Source organism: Pseudopodoces humilis, chromosome 29 (assembly GCF_049639895.1).
Source record: "Pseudopodoces humilis isolate 2021_Gansu_Grassland_sample_001 chromosome 29, ASM4963989v1, whole genome shotgun sequence".
Lineage (NCBI taxonomy): Eukaryota > Metazoa > Chordata > Aves > Passeriformes > Paridae > Pseudopodoces > Pseudopodoces humilis.
This window is the reverse complement of record NC_142228.1, coordinates 2439296-2457562: the sequence shown is the minus strand read 5'-3', so window position 1 is coordinate 2457562 and position 18267 is coordinate 2439296. Positions and strand designations below refer to the sequence as shown.

The window sequence follows — 18267 nt, the reverse complement described above, 5'->3', positions numbered from 1 at the left end:
CTTGCTTTAATATCAAATTGAAGTCACAGATTATTCTGCTGCATGTCAATAAATGGCTATTGTAGGTATAGTCAGCAGAGTCTAAGCAGATGAGGGCAGAGCTCTTGTCTCTTTATTTGTTCATAAAAATAAGTTTATTTAAACAGGAAAACACACTGGGCTAGTGGAACTGCAAGCATCAAGAAAAATGGACCCAACTTGCAGCAACCCATGTTCAGTTTTTCTTCTTTTCACCTTCTACCTTCTATCCTTTTGGGTTAGGCAGGTATCAACCCCCTTGGCCTTCCTTAGATCCACACAAATTCTCCCACATGAATGTCTAGAAATATATCTTATTGGCCACGTGAGAGCATTTCAATGCCAAACATTCAATTTCAACGTCAAACATTCAATATCAAAATTTCAAGTTTCACTGCCGAAGTTTTCATACTTAGCTCAGTCACTGATAATTTTCAGCTTAAAAGGCTCTTAAAGCTGAATGCTGAGATCTGGAACTCTTCATCCTCTTCACACCCCCAGATCCACATGCTTCACCTTGTTTGATATTTGTGAGGGTTTTACCTATGTGTGATTACTTTGCTGATTGCTGCAAGGAATTGTGGACAATTCCACTGCTCCTAGACTACTGGGTGATTTATAATCCCGTGTGATTCCGCAGCAGAGTGTTTTGAGTTCGTCAGGCTCATTTAATTGACAATTATCATGTATGAGCGTATTTAATACCCGGGGTCCATCTCGCTGCCTTCCCAGCCATCCCTAACGCCATCCCCTTCCTGACCTTCTCCCAAACGCCGGCACCTTCCCGCTGCCCTCAGAGCTCATCCTGCTCCACTGAACCGCCTCTGGAAGCGCTGCCATTCCAAACAGCCATTTCGGCACCACACTGTGCACAGACCAGGATCCCCCAGCACTGACGGACGGTTCACCTGACTCCATCGCTGATTTTATGGGATATTATTCGGGCTCGGACACGACCCTGCAGCATTTCCCCGTGGCCTCACGGCAGCCCAGGGGCTTCAGGGGCCGCGCGCTGGCCGTGAGGGGAAAAAGGCGCCAAACTCCCCTCAGGGGCCGCGCGCTGCCCGTGAGGGGAAAAAGGCGCCAAAGCGCAGCGGGCACGAGGCGTCCGCAGGCCCTCCCTGTGCGCCCGTTCTGCGCCGCAGGTTCACCACCGGCAGCCATCACTCGGGGCACGGTCACCGGGGAGGGGATGGTGTAGTGCTTGTCACAGAGGGTCTGGGGTGCCTCGGGAGCCCCGGTCACACGCCGCGGCACAGCGCCTCCCTGTCCTAATGGCGGGCAGGGCCGCTCCTCGCGCGGAGCTCGGGTTGCATCCCGCAGATTCGCAACGGCCCCTGGAGTCGCCGCCGTCCCGGAGGGTGCGGGGACGGCCCTGGCCCCTCGGTTGGGCGCGGGGCAGCCGAACTGGCCCCCCATTGCGAGTAGGTAGCCACCGGTGGGCCGGGGCCGGTGTGTCGAAAGTGCGGAGCGCAGTGCGCAGGCGCCGTCGCCGCTGCCCCGGCCCGTGGGAACAAAGGGAGCGCGGCCGCGCCGAGCGGGTGAGTGCGGGGGGCCCAGCGGGGCTGAGCGGGGGGCTCGGGACGGCCCCGGCCCCTCTCCGGCAGCGCTGCGGGGCTCAAGAGGGCCCTTGGGCCCGGGGAGGGGGCGCTAGGGCCGAGGGACCCCCCCGGTGGCTGCCTTGGGCCCGCTCAGGCTTTGCCCGGTCTCCCCGAGCCAGCCCCGTGTGCGAGCCCGGAGCACGTCGTTAATAGGGATTCTGAAGGAGGTTGCAGCTGCTGTGGCGTTATTTGAAGAGAAGGACCGAAAAAACGCTTTTTTACAGCGCTCTTTGACGCACTCCTGGGTTTTTTGCTAAAAGGTTAAGCATTGCCTGTCAGACCGCAGCTGCCGGGCTCGGTGATTGTTCTATGTTCCCTGTAAAGGAAATGCATAATTTGGTCATTTATGTGTTAATACCAGATTTCTGAAAAAGTGAGTGTAAAATAATGGGGTGTGTTCTCTTTATTCCTTAAGAGACAAAATATATTTATTTAGACCCTTTAATATGAAAGTGATCTAAACCTCTCTCTTAAATAGCTCTTGCACAGCTATTTAAGGCCAGATTCCTTGTAAAGTCAATTAATTTTTCAAAGGGATAACACCTTGGTTTCTGAAAATCCTTCTTTCTGTATTCCAAAACTGACAAACTTTGATAATCACTGATACCGATAACAATCGAAGCTTCAATGATCTGGTGGGGGGAAAGGTACAACACTTATTAGCGTGATCTTCTTTTGTCTTGCAGAAGTACAAATATAATGTCAGGTGGCTGAAAATTTGACTATCAAAATGTCAAGTAAGTTTCTTTAAAAGGTTTTTCTTTCTTTAACTTGGTGTTTTAAAGATCTGGTTCTGCAGAACCTGTTTCTGAGATGATGCCATTATTCCTGGCATTAAAAGAAATTAGCGAGTGTAGTGACTAAACTCTTGGCCTTAAATCCTGCTGTGGCTGATTCCTGGCATATTGTTTTTGTAGGAAATCCAGATATCACAGCTTCTAATTCCTGTTGGACTGCATTTTTGCTTTCCCTCCATGTAATTGGTGTATATATAAATGAATTTCATATTCTTCAGTCTTGTGCTTGAATAAAAGGCTGGGACTAGAGCAATGTGCGGGGTTCAGTTTTTCTTTTCTTTTTCTTGTGTTGCTTTTTGCTGTTCACTGGCAAAACGCAAAGTCTTTCAGAGTAGAATTTGCTTGTTTTTGTACATTCCTTTAAAAATGTTGGTCACAGCAGATGCCTTAAAAATTCATTCAGATTTTCAAGAAAAAAAAATGTGCTTACATTTCTATCTTAACAGAAAGGCCATCCTATGCCCCACCTCCCACCCCAGCTCCTGCAACTGTAAGTATAGTGATTTTTCTCATTAACACAGACCCTTTAGTAACTTCCCAGAACAATAATTACGGAGTTGCATCATCTTCCTGTATGGGAAACACAATATTAGTGTGATATGAATTGTTTAAATTAGTTGGTTTTTTTTTTTTTTTTGAGAAGTTTGGGAAAGAGAAGCTGAATAAATTGGTTTGCCTTTAAGGCTGGATCTCGCAGACACTGAATTTTCTGTGAGCAGTCTCTTGTTTCAAATGACTCACAGTGGGTTGCAGCAGAACTGGAATGGTTAAGAATCAACTGATGTATTTGATTGTAAAACGTCCTACTCAGCCTGTGCCCAAATCATGGGCAGACAGTGCATTTTCCACATTTCAGTTGTACTGAGCTGCTTTTTAGTGGAATGCAGGATTATGAAACATCCTGTTATATCGGGTCAGAATAATGAAACACTCCTGATGCCAGTCTTGCATTCCTTGAAATCACTGGTATTTTGGAGTCTAGGGCATGGGAAGTATTTTACTTTCTAGTAAAGTGGTGTGGCCTGACACTGAGGAAATCATAAACAGGAGCTTTGAATCCCGTCAGGTGACACAGGATGTGCAAAGGTGCTGCAGTAACTGTGTGAAAGTAAATGCACATCCTTGGTCACATTTGCAAATAGTTTGGGTTTTAGAACAAATCCTTTGTACAGAAGATTGAGAAAAGATGCTATGGTGAATTTATTTTACCAAAGTGAATTGGAAAACTGTTACCCAGTAGTGTGTCCTTGATCTCTGCAGGAGGGGAATTAGAAGGAATGTGATCTTCAAATTTATTGTGCCATACTTTACAGGAAGAGGCTTGAAAATATGTAATGCATAAATACAAGTTATGTTTTTTAAGTTTACATAAATAAAACTTGATTTGCATAGTTTTCTCAGAGTTTTCATTTTGCACACAGCGAAATAGATCTGTGGCAGTGTTAGAAGGAACATGATGGATCCACTCTGACCGCTGGATTCCTGCATCGAGAGCTGTGCATACACACGTGATTCTTTTGGGTTGTAGCATGAATACAAATGTTGAATGGTTCATGTTGATGTGGTACAGTCCTTCAGAAGGATACATGAAGCACATGTCAGAACTGCAACCAGTGACATGCATTGCCTGTCTCACAAGCATCTTTTATTCTGTATTATATTTTATACAGTCCTTCACATGATGGCCTGTGCTCTGTTAATTCAAGTCACAAAGTAGCCAAATAACCTTGCTTGTTCTTCCACAGCCAGTTCCAAGTGCTGCAGTCAACAAAATCCCAGTAATACTCAAAACTGCAGTACTGTACCTGAAATAAAAATTCTCCATGTGATGCAAGGTAGTTCCTGGTAACATTTAAATCCTGTCTTGCAGAAATAAAGAATTAAGCAGACGGAGATTGCAATTGTCATCTGGTTTTATTGAAGAGGTGTAGTTCAACATATTCAAAACCTGTTGTTATGGTAATACAAAAAACTGTAGTAAAATGGTGCCTTATGAAGTAGTGAATGTGTATGGCGTGAGCCCAGGCATACAGATAAGCACATCAGCTGCTGTGACTGAGTTCAAAAGTTTGGCAATAAAATCTCTATTGAAGACTGACTGTTAAAGGATAATTTTCCTCTGCACTTGCGTGTTGAGAAATAAACTCCTGCAGTATGTCTGCATTGACCTGAAACCTTCCTAGTTACTGTAGTCAGCTCCTAGGATGCTTCTGTTCTGTGTTTGTGCGTGTCATACTTTGGTTCTTAGAGTCCTGAACCTATCTGTAATTTTTATAACTGTAATCTGGAACAGGTCCAATCAGCAAATCGCTGTGGAAGACTTCTTGGAATGTTTATAGGGCTGCTGGAGAGTGGGACACTGTGGGAATGACATTTAAATGTCCAGAAAAACTCCAGATTCTTGTGAATTCTTATGGAATCATAGAACCACCACAGTCAGGACTTAATCGCTATTACCATCAAATAGCTGATCTTTTTTTCCAACAAAATCTGATTGGGAAAGGGGGGGGGGATAATGGAAAAAAATAATTTAAAAAAAAAGTTATTTGAGGAGGGGAATACAGGGAACCTGGTGAAACTTGAATGTCTATTGCTAAATGAGAGGGAATGTAAAGAAACAAGATTTATTTTCTTTTTCTGCATGACTGAGGTGAGAACAAATCAATCTACTTCCATGAATGAATGACGATGTATTGATTAACTTCTGAATTGTCTTGGATTTGGTGATGTGATCAGACTAGTTTAAAGTTTTTAACTTACAGGTCTTACTGCAGATGTAGAGTTCCTCAGCTCTGTCAGTCTACAGCCTGCCTTATAACAGAGGGATGTCCATGGGAATTGTCTTCAGCCACTGGCAGTGGAGCACAAATGGTGCTTTGAGAGATTTTCCCCCCTGCCCCATTTGTTGGGAAGGCAGAATTCTGGAAAGAAAAGCAGGCAGGGATTTTTCAATAAATGTGGGTACTGGGGATTTCTGCCCCATCACTGGGTGCTGTGTTATCCTTTAACTTTCACCCTTGGCAGACAAGAATCTTCTGAATTCCTTGGTGGCTTATGTTGGAAAACTTCATTAGCCATGTGTTGAATTTACAGAATACCTGTTTAAATGAGTTACACAGTTAATAGAACTAAAATCAACAATTTCAGACAGAAATCTGTAGTGACACATTTGCTTGAAAGTCCTGTTTCCTTACTAGGTTTATACTGAAGTAAGTTGTGTGTGTTGGGAAGACACCAACTGCTACACCTCATTGCTTGTTTGAATTCTGGTTGCTTTTGCATGCCATATTGCAGTTCATTTTCATTTCTGTGTTTTCCTCGTTTGAGCTCATTTCTCATTCGTGTTTTTGTCTCATTTGTTTCCATCAGCAAATGCCCAGCACCCCAGGGTTTGTGGGATACAATCCATACAGCCATCTGGCCTACAACAACTACAGGCTGGGAGGGAACCCGGGCACCAACAGCCGGGTCACGGTAGGAGAATCAACTATTACATCCTCCGGCAAACACCAGGAACTGACCAGAAATGGCTTTAGGGTTAGGTTCTTCGGAGTCTTGGCTGCTGCCACTTCTTTATAAAAAAAAAAACCAAAACCAACTTCTCATTCTTATTTCTTACCTTCTCCCCCCCTTCCCTTTCACTCTGAAACCTTTTGCAGGAAAATGGGATTTTACTCAGCAGGGAATACTGGTAATGGTATATGATGCAGACATCCAAAAAGATAGAGTGTGTGGTCTTCAGTAACCACTGCATGCATAGGAAAAGGTTCTGTAGCTTGGTATGAATTTTTGGAGGGAGGGAACTGCTTTTTTTGGTACAAAAATAAGAACATTTTGCAAGCTAGAGATCATTGATAGTCGTTGCATCATCCTGTTAAGCCATGTGAGAGGTACAGGCCTTTATTTTTCTTTCTAGTCTTAGTCTGATAATAACTGCACAGTCCCAAGTTCAGTCATTATTTTTTCAACAAAAGCGTGATGTTGATAATAAAATAGAATCCTTTCAGCTCATATATGTGTCAGTGTGTGGGAAATGGATATTACATTCATTTTTCATGGGGTAAACAGTGAGATGGAGACAAGTGATGAGGGAGGTGACAGCTTCTTTCAAACATGAATCAAGTCCTAGCATTGTATGCAGTTGGGAAACAAAAATAGACAGTGGAAATGTAACTTTTATACCACAACAGAAAGAGAGTAAATCCCTGATGTTTTCTTAAATATCTGACAACTTTAGAGTTTTTCCATGTAGAACTTTGTACCTCAAAACTTCTTATCAGTTTGGAAGGTGATACGAAGATTTCTCAAGGACCAAATACATGGTGCTTTTAAAGAAGTGTACTCTTTTTATACCTTTCATATAAACCTTCTTTCAAACTTCTTATATGAAGTTCATCCAATTTGTTTAAAGCATTTACAGAAAGGACCTTCCCCTACAAGGTGGAATTGACTGTCCAAATGGATACTTTCCTTATACAAGACTAAGTCAGGTTTTGTCTGAGAACTTCCATTGTTTCTGTATGTCACAAGCATACACAGCCTGCTCTGCCATGCATATCCCAGTATATGGATGGTGTCTTTAAATCCCTCTTAATTTAAAAGCATTAAACAGTTTCCGTTAATGTTTTTCCAACCCATCTGTATGTGTATCTATGTATACATTTTGGTAATGCATATACCTCATGCACATTATTTATACACAGTTCTGTATGCATTGTTCATAGAGCTCCATAAATTCAGCAAACAAAAAATAAAAAAAATAAATTTTTTTAAAAAACCAACAAAACACCTGTCAGGAGGAAAACAGAGTATTGAATGTGAGCCTTCTGGGCTACACCCAAGTATTGATCTACAGGCCACAGCCCTGAAAGATCTTGAGCCTGCTTTATATTTTCATGTAAATACTCCCACTTAGTAGAACTGCTGAATATGTGGAAGTGCTGGAAGAGTGGAGGGTTTCAGACCCTGCAGTTGACAGGGGCTGTGATGGCATTGCACTGTTTTAGGTGTTCTGTGGGTTTAGGGGATGCAGGGGACCCAGCAGCAGCATTAAAGCTCAGTGGCCTTTTGTGTGGTGCCAGCACTGTGTCTGGCAACATAAAGCCAAAGAAAGACAGAGCACGGGAACATGTTCCAGGCTAATTGGGACAATTCATTACAGCTTGGCTACAAGTAGAGCACATATTTACCTTTTAGCTGCATAGGGTTGTTTTCTTTTTGTGAAGAGTCTGTTAATTGGCTCCAAATTACCACTGACAAATTTTGCAGAAAAATAATTTCTAGAATTATTTGATAATGTCTCTAACTTAATGTTTTTAAACTTTCTTCATATCTTTTTTCACCTGTACAGTAGCCACATTAAATTTCTCAAAACAGATAAAATAAATTATTCATCAGATGTGAGAAAAAACAACATGCTGGGATTAGTGCTTCCATGTCAGTTCCTATCTGTGTAGTTCAGTTTTAAGAACATGGAGCCCTTTTGAGGATTTGTCTAGTTACTGCTCTGTAAACTTAGAGAGAAAAGAACAAATTTACATTGGAAAATTATTCCTGTGAGGAATAGCTCTAGCTAGTGCTTGTTCCTTTACAGACTGGGTAATTTTTTTGGTCATGTTGCTTGCTTCTCTTGGTGGGGGTGTGTGAATGCACAAGAATGAGTGTTTTCCAAAACTAGTGCGTGTAGAAACTATTCAGCGACCCCATTAACGAATGGATTTATCCGGTTCTTTTATAGGCTTCCTCTGGTATTACCATTCCAAAGCCCCCCAAACCCCCAGACAAGCCCCTGATGCCCTACATGAGGTACAGCCGGAAGGTGGGTATTACAGTGTCCATCAGTAATAAAGTCAGTGTTCGTTTGTGCTAACAATTAATTGCTATGATCTTAGTTTCAGCTTCTAAACGTTGACTCCTAACAGCCTGCGCTCTCTTAAGGGGATGTAAAGTACAGAGTCTGCCCTGCAGAACAAAGGCAGCAATAGTCTGATCACACAGTTGCCAATTTCTGGGGGGAAAATTGCTAAAATGCTAATTCCTACCACTGTCTGCTGACAAGGATCCACCCCGCCACATTCAGAAGTTCCTGTGACTTACTGACAGAACTTTTTTATATAAAGGAAGTATTCCTTGCGTTTTCTGGGCTTTGTGCAGTGCTGTAGCTGGACTGAAGAGTAGCAATGAGTGGACTTTGCATGTTCTCCTTCACCACCCTAGCCCGTGGCAACGTTTGCTTCGCTATTCTGAACTGTTTGACAGAAAGTAGGAGAGAGACTCTTGTGGAGTCTGGAATCTGATGGGGCATGGGGAGGGCATGGCAGCCTGGCTGAAGCGGGTGAGCCAGAAGGAATTTCTTCCACTTCTGGTAAAGTATCTTTACCAGCATGTCTGTCTTAGGCCAAAAAACATCAACACACACACCAAAAAAAAAAATAATAATAAAAAAAAATGTCAAGTGGCGCAGCAAGAAATTACACTGGCAGCTCTCCTTTTTTTTTCCCTATAAAGTTAGAAACCTTTTTGGTGGAGTCAGAACTTGTTGGAACTCAGATTGATCAGCAAGACTGAAATATTGTGAAATGTTACATTCTGATCTGAAAAGCTCAGTCTCTGTCATAATCTACTGCTGGATGTGTTTACTCAGTAGCATTTTTTTCCCCGAGATGCAGCGATGTTCATTTAAGAAGAGAATTGAGAGGGTTAAAGGCAATATTCCCATGAGACCAAAGCCACTCAGCAATTACCTGGTTCAGTAGCTGGCTTCCTACTGACTTCCTGCCCCAGAAAATAATCCAGATAGTTTAGCCAGACTCATTCCTAACTTTATCCTGTTTTTCATGGTGATTCCAGAAAGAACACTGAGATGACAATATAAAATGTTTAATTTGGAAGTATTTAGATATCATTAGTAAAGCTCCAGCTGTTTCTGTTAAGGTCTGGGACCAAGTGAAGGCGTCCAATCCTGATTTGAAGTTATGGGAAATTGGCAAGATTATTGGAGGAATGTGGCGAGATCTCACTGATGAAGAGAAGCAAGAGTATTTGAATGAATATGAAGCTGAAAAGGTAAATGGAAGAAATCTGGGATGTTTATTACAGCTGATTCTTCTAGGAACTGGTCTGAGAAGAAAAATTCATCCTCCCCATGCAGGGGTGTTTGAGGCATTCACGAGAGCCCTGTATGTAACTTAAATGGAAGTTTGTCCTGACACGTCTCTTAGATTTTTTTAAATAACTGTGCATCAACTGTGACTGGTCAGTTTTTAGACCTAATTCAAAATGAAGTATTTATAATTGAGTGTCGATTTTAACTGTTTAATGAATGGATTTGATTGTACAACATCAGTATTGAAAAGATTGTCTCAACACCAAAATCCTCTTTCAAAACTGGTGCTCTGCAACTACTGCTGTTGTCATGAACATGTTCCTAAGAGACTTCCAGTCACGTGGGGTTTGGTTTTCCTGGTGGAACTCCACGCTGTGGCATTAGTGTTTTGTTTCTTAATAGAAAATGATACCACTTGTAGGGTTTTCTTGTGCTTTTGTTTTGGTTTTATTGATATTAATGACAAGAGATGACAGCTGCCTCGTGTCTAGGTTGGTAAGTGTTGAGCACCTGAGACTGTTCTTGTGATTCTCAGGTACAAAGGGAGAATTTTCCAGCTGATGTGTTGTGCTTACACCTGGCAGGCACCTGAGGCTCTGGCTACCTGGTCAAATCTCAGCTGGTTCTATTCCAAGGCAGTAGAGAAGTACTGCAAAGCTTGGCACTCTTAGCTGAGAAAAAAGAATCCAGGAATTCTATTTTTACCTTGGTAATGATGTTTAGATTGTAAGCTCCTTGGGGCAGGGGCCAGCTGGTTTCTGTTTGTGCAGTGCCAAGGCAGAAGGATTCTGGTCCTGATCATAAACAAACATTTTAGGTACCTTTAACAATATCAGAGATTATATCCATTTTTTCATTGGAAATAGCTCAAATCACTGTATAAAATCTTAAAAGTGAGATTACAGAAAGCAATTCAAAGGGAAAAGGTATTTCAAAGAAAATGAAAATAGCGTTGCTGTCCTGCTGCCAGGAGGAGACAGGAGCCTGGCTGCAGCTTTCTGTGTCATCCCAGAGCAGGGATGGGTCAAAGAATGGACAAATCTTAAGTGATTTTGAAAAGTGGTTCGTGACATGCTGGCATAAGGAAAGAGAAGAAATCAGAATCACAGATTTAGTTAGAACTTCAGAGAATTACCAAGAATATTTTGTGTTTGCTATTTTCATCTTACCAGAACTTGATCATAAATGTTCTGAGGTGTTTGAATTTGAAATCTCAGAAAACAAAGCTATCCTAAGACTTCCAGGTAGTAAAACTGAAAAGGACCTAAAAACCAGCTGTGTTTTCAAAACACGAATGACTATAGAGGAAGTTCTAATTTTTAAAAAAGAAAGACTGAGAGAATCTGGTCATTTGTATCTCAGCCAGATTCAGCTTTGCCAGTGTAACCACACTGTGAGTTACACAGAGCGCAGTTGTGGCAAGGTGGGAATCACCCAGTGGTGCAATCAAACCGTGTTGGTCACTTTTCAGATCGAGTACAACGAGTCCATGAAGGCCTACCACAACTCCCCTGCCTACCTGGCCTACATCAACGCCAAGAGCCGCGCCGAGGCAGCGCTGGAAGAGGAGAGCCGGCAGCGCCAGTCGCGCATGGAGAAAGGGGAGCCCTACATGAGCATCCAGCCCGCGGAGGATCCCGATGGTAAGGAGCTTGTGTGCACTCCCAGTGGGATGTTCTCATGGCAGGACAGGCCTTGGAGATACAGAAAACCACCCATGTGCACCTTCCGCAGCGCTTCACGTGGCTTTGTTTCTGCTTTGGTGATTTAATGCTGATTTTCATTACCACATTTTATTCCATACAGCTGACTTTGTTCCCAAAAGTAAGGTGGCACCCGTGGCAAAAGTTATTCCAACCCTTCTTAATTAAGTGTGAAGTAATGCTTAATAGTTCAAACCAAATCAGTCTGCTTACGGTTCCGTAATGGCTTTAGCACATGCTTTAGAAAAGGCTGAGATGCCTGATTTAATCTGGCTTGGATGGAATGTTGTGCTTTATTACCAGAAGCACATAAATCTGACAGGCAGAGTTCTGGTGTGATTAAGAGCACCTGAACTTTGAATGTGTTCAACAACTGTCATTTGAGATTGTTTGGGTATTGAGGTGCCTTTGCTGCTGACAAGTTGATGAGAAAATTCTGAAAGTTTATTTGACTGCAAGGAAATGCACCCCACCCAGTGGGAAAAGTCAGCCTCACACACCTCATGGCTGCTTTTAAATTCATCACCAAATACTTGTTGAAACCTGAGGGTGAAAAATGTACTCAGTTACACCCTTTTTTTTCCTTCCCCCTTGTAAAAGCACACCCCTGAGATAAAGCTCATGGCAAACAGCACTTTCCCCTGTGTGAGGTAATTGCAACATATATGTAAATACATTTCATGCTGGAATAGCTGGAACCTGGGGACTTGAGATTCTGTTCTGTGCTACCTGAGCAAAGTAGGCTGGGGCAGAACCAACTGTTACCTCTTTCTTGCTTTGTTTACTAAGATAACTCAATGAGATACAATATAACAATTTGAAATAAAGAAACTTCCATTTAACTAGTTCTCTTCTTTGCTAGTATCCCCTGGCATGGTGTTCAGCTTCTGAAGATTTCTGTGAATAATTGGGATAGTCATCTCCAGTAGGAATACTTAATGTAAAACAAATTAGGTTTCTGGACTTTTATACACGGCATTGTTCTGGGAAATAATTCATACTTATTGTTTAACTTGTTTCTCTTTAGAGAAAGTGCACTTACTAATAAATAAATACTGTTAATACATGACTGTGAATTTTTGGTGATGAGTAAATGTGTCTCACTGCTTCATGCTTTCAGCCCTCCGTGTTTTAAAAAAATAAGTGTTTTTGATCTGTGCTGCAAAGGTTATTTATAGATGAATGACTATCCTGCTGGCATTTTGTTCTGGAAACATGATTAATCAGGAATGGGTCTTTTATTTGGTGTATTAATAGTCCTCTTACTGTGGAAATGTGGAAAGCAACAGAGTGAATAACTAGGTCAGTCCCAATTTCAGCTGTGGGAAATGCATGTGAAATCAGCCATTAGAGCTGTGCCAGGTAAATGCTGCCCTGGCCACACTTTGTCTCCTCTCGTGATTCTCTGATGCTCTGTCTGTGTTGCTGTGAACTTTGTGACATGAGAACTACTGGTGTTAGGGCTCCTATTTTGTTTTCTGTGAGTGCTCGTGTGGGTACAGCATCATTAGACTTGGCTGTCATTTTGTGGAATCAAAGCAGTTCCCCCTCGAACTCCTGTTGCAGATTACGACGATGGGTTCTCCATGAAGCACACGGCCACGGCTCGGTTCCAGAGGAACCACCGGCTCATCAGCGAGATCCTGAGCGAGAGCGTGGTGCCCGACGTCCGCTCCGTGGTCACCACAGCCAGAATGCAAGTCCTGAAACGCCAGGTTCAGTCTTTAATGGTTCATCAGGTAAAAAGAAAGGATGCGGATGCGGTTAAAACGTGGTGGGGTTGGGCTGGACTCCAAGTCTTGGATCATTCGATCACCTACATGATAGTTCTTGCTGGGTGTCAATGTTCTGTGTGCTCCAGGAGATAATCCCTAGGATTTCTTGGGAGCTGCAGAACGTGAGACTTCACCTTCTGTGCTGTTTTGTTCTGGAGGATCATGTTAAACAGTATTTTGTTCTTTGGGATATCCTAAGTGTTAGTTGCATAGTTCTTCATTATTACACACAACCCTCTGTATGCAGTGTAAAAGTCTGCTGGTTAGTAAGTACTGGTAGGGTTGTGATCTTGGATACCTGACAAGTCATCTTGTTTGTAATGATTCTGGTTTTTTGCAGTGAATTGTCTCTATTCTAACATTTTCCACTGAAAGTTAAATTCATACAAAATACATGGTGAAGCCACACCTGCCTGTTTCACCCAGCTTTGGGCACATGCATGTGCTTTTCCAAGCACTCATGTTACCAAAAGAACCCTTTCAGCATGTTCAGTGTGTGTGTGAGTGAAGTGAGACCAGAATTAGGTAGAGATTTGTTGGAGTTTTTTTTTAATCACAGAAGATTTGGAGGGTGGAGGGGGTGGTTGTTCTTCTTTCCTGTGAATAGTGGTCTTTCTGTGTTAGAGAATATAATTGATGTGGAGGGTGCATCTCTACCTGTGAGCTGTGTATATACAGACCTGTGGGATATGTATACACAGACCTGGGGGTGCAGAATAGGAAAGAAAATGTGCAGATTTGATGCTGGAAGCTTCACCTCAGGTACACAGTGTTTCATTTACAATGTGCTCAAACTTTTGCACAGACCCATGTACTGTTCCTACTTTTCAGTATGAACTTCTGAGTTAGTGGGTATCGGAGGCAGGCAGAAGGATGTTTACGTATTAGACCAATATTTAAAAATAAACCCATATGAAAATTTGTATGTGTAGCTGTACCTTTGCCCAGTTTTTAGGTGACTGCACAGTGAGGTTCTTGCTTTTTGTTTCACTTCCAGCGTAAGCTTGAAGCTGAGCTGCTGCAAATTGAGGAGCGTCACCAGGAAAAGAAGAGGAAGTTTTTGGAAAGCACAGAATCTTTCAACAACGAGCTTAAAAGGGTACAACTCATTTTTCTCACTCTGAGGAAGCTGCTGGTTCCACAGTGGTTTAAGTGCTTCAGTTCTCTGTTCAGTTCTGAGCAATTGCCCAGCTGCTGGGGCAGTGCCCTGGTGTGGGTGGTACAAAATACAGGATGTTTTCCTCCTTCAGTGACCTTTAGGGGACATTGGGCCAGTACAGTTTAGAAGTGCTACCAGGCTGGGCTGGGTGAATTCACTCAGAGTAGCTGGAGGAAGGTGGCCTGAAGCCACTGTGGAGGGCACACTGCTCTCCTTGACTGCATTCAAATAACAAGTTTTATTTACTGCCTCTCCCCTTTTTTTGTTAATATGCCTGTATCTCCCTCCCTAGTTACTTCTAATATAAACTTTGTACAATCAAAAGGACTGTGCTGCATGTAGAAATAATGAACTCATCGCTGGGGTTTACTGATGATTTATTTCTCAGGGTAACTGAGGTAATAAAAGAGCTGAAGAGCTTTGTTTTGTTTTTAATTGCTAGTTATGCAGTTTGAAGGTGGAAGTGGATATGGAAAAAATTGCAGCTGAAATTGCTCAAGCTGAGGAACAGGCTCGCAAGAGACAGGAGGAAAGGGAAAAGGAAGCAGCTGAGCAAGCCGAGCGCAGTCAGAACAGCCTGGCAGCCGAGGAGGAGCAGGCAGCCAGCAAGGGGGAGGAGAAGAAGGAAGAGGAGAGCACTCCAATGGAGACAGGTAACTGCATCATCAGCTGCAGAATCCTCCAAGGATCTGCATTAAAGGGTCTCTGAGGAGAACAGTTCATTGCATCTTGGTGAACAAAGGCATTTGCTTGCTTCTCATTAAATCACTCATTTTTAAAAGAGGAGAGGATAAGATCCCGCAGAGCCCCATGTCATGCTTTGTGTGTGATGTACCCAGGGGGAAAAATAGTAAACCAGAAGTTAGACTTTGGTTAACTGGGAGCAACTAGGAGTGTTTCCTTGTCCCAGTGTCAGTGCCCAGCCAGGATGATGCACCAGCAATGCTTCCTATGCAGCTCTCAGGCAAATTTTCCAGCTGCTTTGTGCTCTGCACAGTGGGAGTAAGAAATGCTGCTGGATTCGGGAGTCCCAATGACATCAGTGAGTCACTGCTGCAACAGCAGGGGCATAAGGAAAGAGGGACCAGGGAGTTTGAATTCCAGTGCTTCTGCTACAACAAGGAGCATGGCTTTCTGAGGTCAGGCAGCTGTGGCTAACATCAGGATACTGTGTCAGGACCACATGTGTCCTCAGCACTGAGAGATCCCTGAGCTGTGCCTGTCCCTGCATGTTCTACGTGACATAAGTGAGTGCTATGGAATACTCGGATTTATTACAGCTTCTGTTTCTTCCTAAATCCTAATTGCACAATCTAAATAAATATTGGCATGTAATTGACACTGAGAAATACGTTTTTCCAGAAGAGCCTCACCCAGAAGAGAGCACAGAGAACCAGCAGAATGGTGAAGAAGGAACCTCTACCCCAGAGGACAAGGAGAGTGGGCAGGAAGGGGTGGACAGCACAGCTGAGGAGGGAACCAGCGACAGCAACACCGGCTCAGAGAGCAACAGCGCGACCGTGGAGGAGCCGCCCGCAGACCCCATCGCCGAGGAGGGAGAGAAGAAAGAATAATCACTGACTCAGTTCCTGTGTCTCTGTAATGAAGTACTGTTTGATTTCAGAACGTGCTCTGCAGCTGTTGTACCTTCCCTGCCTCTGTCACTCGTCTCCAAAGGATGCCAGGGCTTAATGACATGTCAGGTTAGCAGCGTAGCAATGTGAAGGGGCCTGGAGAGGCACAGGGTATCCTGCAGCAGGCAGAAAAGGAACCTCATGTGTCTAAACACAGTTATTACAGTGTGGAGAGGTGCTTATATCACTTGTAATTGTTCCCTAGAAAGACACCACTAGTTTTGGTTTCTGTATGAGAAATCAGGCCTTCTCCTTTTCTTCTGATGCCATGGACACAGTGGCACTTTTCCCCAAAGTCTTTTCCTGCCCCTTTGTGGCAGCAGTCAGGTGCAGGTGTCTCACCTGTGCTGCAGTCCTGGCCTGACTGCACGAGGTGCTCCTGGCAGTGGCACTGGCTTTCTGGAGAGGCTGGAATGTGGCTGAAGCATTCAGACATGTTCTTACCATGGAGCAAAGACCTGATGCTGCCTAAGGCATCCCCTGGAGCCTCTTCTTACCTAACAGCCCCAAAAGTCCCCTGTGTCCCACAACTACTGCGCTGCATGTCAACAGAGGCAATTTCTGCTGCAGCTGCCCCAGTCTGTGCTTTTAAAGAAGGCTCTCAGTGCTCAGGAGCAGCTCCAGAGTGAGGCTGAAAGTCTGGGGTTTAGGGGTTTTTGGTGTAACTTGCTTTTCTAGAGTAGCTGCTCTGCAGTGGTGGAAACTTTCTCATGGTCTGTGTGTGGCATGTCAGGAGATCCAGTTCCAAAGGGCTCAGTGTAGTCTTGCAGGAAATGACACATCATGAGGGATTTTTTTTTTCTGTGGTGCAGGATTCTTTTCAACAAGCCTTTGCTTTTCTTTTCCAATTAACTCCTTTACTTGCTACCAAGAGACCCTGGTGTGACCTCAGCCAGAGATCTGGCACAGAACAGAGCAGGAGAGCGTTTAGACACGCACATGTTCTCTGAGCAGACAGTCACTGATATGGCACAAATGGTAAAAAATAGTAGTTTTGCTTGTCATGAGCTTTCAGAACCTCTGGAGACTCTACAAACATACTGAAAAGGCCATAATTTGCCCTATATAAGCAAAAGCCCACAAATAAATACACTGAATTGCAGCAACAGCCATGGGCCACTTCTTGACTTTTAACTGAGGGAACACATAATGTTTCAATGAGCCAATGTGTATTTACAGAGCAGTGGGTCTATCAGATGGTGTTTTTTAAATCCTTTTTTTTCTAAATGGTCTAAAAATAATAAAATCCAACATGTTTGGTTTTTTTTTAAACTCACAGTGGTCTGTTCTTGTCTTTTAAAGTAGTGCTAGTGTTTGGTTCAGAGCTTTTTTCAGCTGTTCTCCATCACAAACCAGAGGAAAATAAGCACACAGGATTTTATTTCTTACACAGTACCAGCTGCTGGCTGGACTGGAGCCCCCCTCCCTCCCCCAACACCGTGGGGACCAGGTGGGGTTCCACACCTGAGGTGCTGCAAACCCTTGTTGTGCAACAGCTTTTATCTGCAGCAGCCCTGGGTTCTGTAGGCCAGGGGTGCTTTTCATCTGCTCCAAATTCTCAAGGTGTATGTAAATAACTAATTATTGGCAAAGACGGGTGTGTGCAGCTCAGGGTGTGTACGTGAAGGAGTGGGTGTCGTCTTCACGAGTGAAATAACTTGTCCAAGCACATGAGAACGTGAAGGAATGCCCATGGGCAGTGTTGGAGCACTGACCAGCCCCGTGGCGCCAGGCAGAGGTGCCTACAAGGGACAGGAGCATCAGGGACCCCAGCACAGGGGAGGGACAGGCCTCAGGAGAAACCTGGCTCCTGAGCAGCCCTTCCCCAGAGCAACCTGGAGCTCCTGGCAGGCCCTGTGTCCTACAGGGCCTCAGTGGGATGTTCTTGGTGGACCCTGCAGGGCCCCAGCAGGGCCAGGAACCCTTCCTCCCATGAGGAAGAGCCCTGGTGCTTTGCTGCTGGTCCCACTGGAGCTGCTCTGTTTGCTGGGTGCCCTGTCTGGCAGGTGGTGGTGCAGGCTGGAGATCTGGGGTGCAGCCATCCCCCGTGGGGTGCTGAGAGTTGTTTTCTTCGGTTTGTTTTTCTCTTTGAGAAAAACCAGGGGTTTTCAAGTCTGACTCAGGCATTGTGACCTCTGACATCACCGTGGTGCTGCTGCTGGTTTGCTCTGCAGGCAAAGGTTCTTGTCTGTGTTGGGTCGTTGTCAAAAATATGCTTTTATCTCACCACAAAAACACATTCGGTAAAAGTTATTAAGCCTGGGTTAAAAAAAGAACTGGTCTCAAGTTTTTTGATGGTTTGGGGGTTTGTTGGTTTGTTTTTTTTTCATTTATGTAATTACTAGATTTTATCACCCCAAAAACCTTCTAACCTACAAAGCTGGTACAGAGTAACGGGTACATAGCACAAAGCAGGCCCAAAGGGTAAGTTTTGAAAGGGATTTAGATGTTAAAATATGAACCAGGCACCTTGTG

The 18267-nt window shown here is 43.8% G+C and overlaps 1 protein-coding gene across 2 annotated transcripts; it reads left to right on the top strand.

Annotated features, from left to right (window-relative positions):
- Positions 1-1476: 1476 nt before the first annotated feature.
- On the top strand, positions 1477-17070 carry SMARCE1 (SWI/SNF related BAF chromatin remodeling complex subunit E1). 2 transcript variants are annotated; one of them, XM_005531434.3, is made up of 11 exons: positions 1477-1559; positions 2306-2356; positions 2863-2906; positions 5786-5890; positions 8154-8234; positions 9350-9481; positions 10993-11164; positions 12791-12963; positions 13997-14098; positions 14601-14811; positions 15521-17070. In XM_005531434.3, exons 2-11 carry the CDS (start codon positions 2350-2352, stop codon positions 15730-15732), a joined length of 1239 nt encoding a protein of 412 aa, XP_005531491.1. In that variant the 5' UTR covers positions 1477-1559; positions 2306-2349; the 3' UTR covers positions 15733-17070. The 2 variants fall into 2 exon arrangements, with proteins under 2 accessions (XP_005531491.1, XP_087924274.1); XM_088068148.1 differs by lacking the exon at positions 1477-1559 and adding an exon at positions 1626-1879.
- Positions 17071-18267: the final 1197 nt, after the last annotated feature.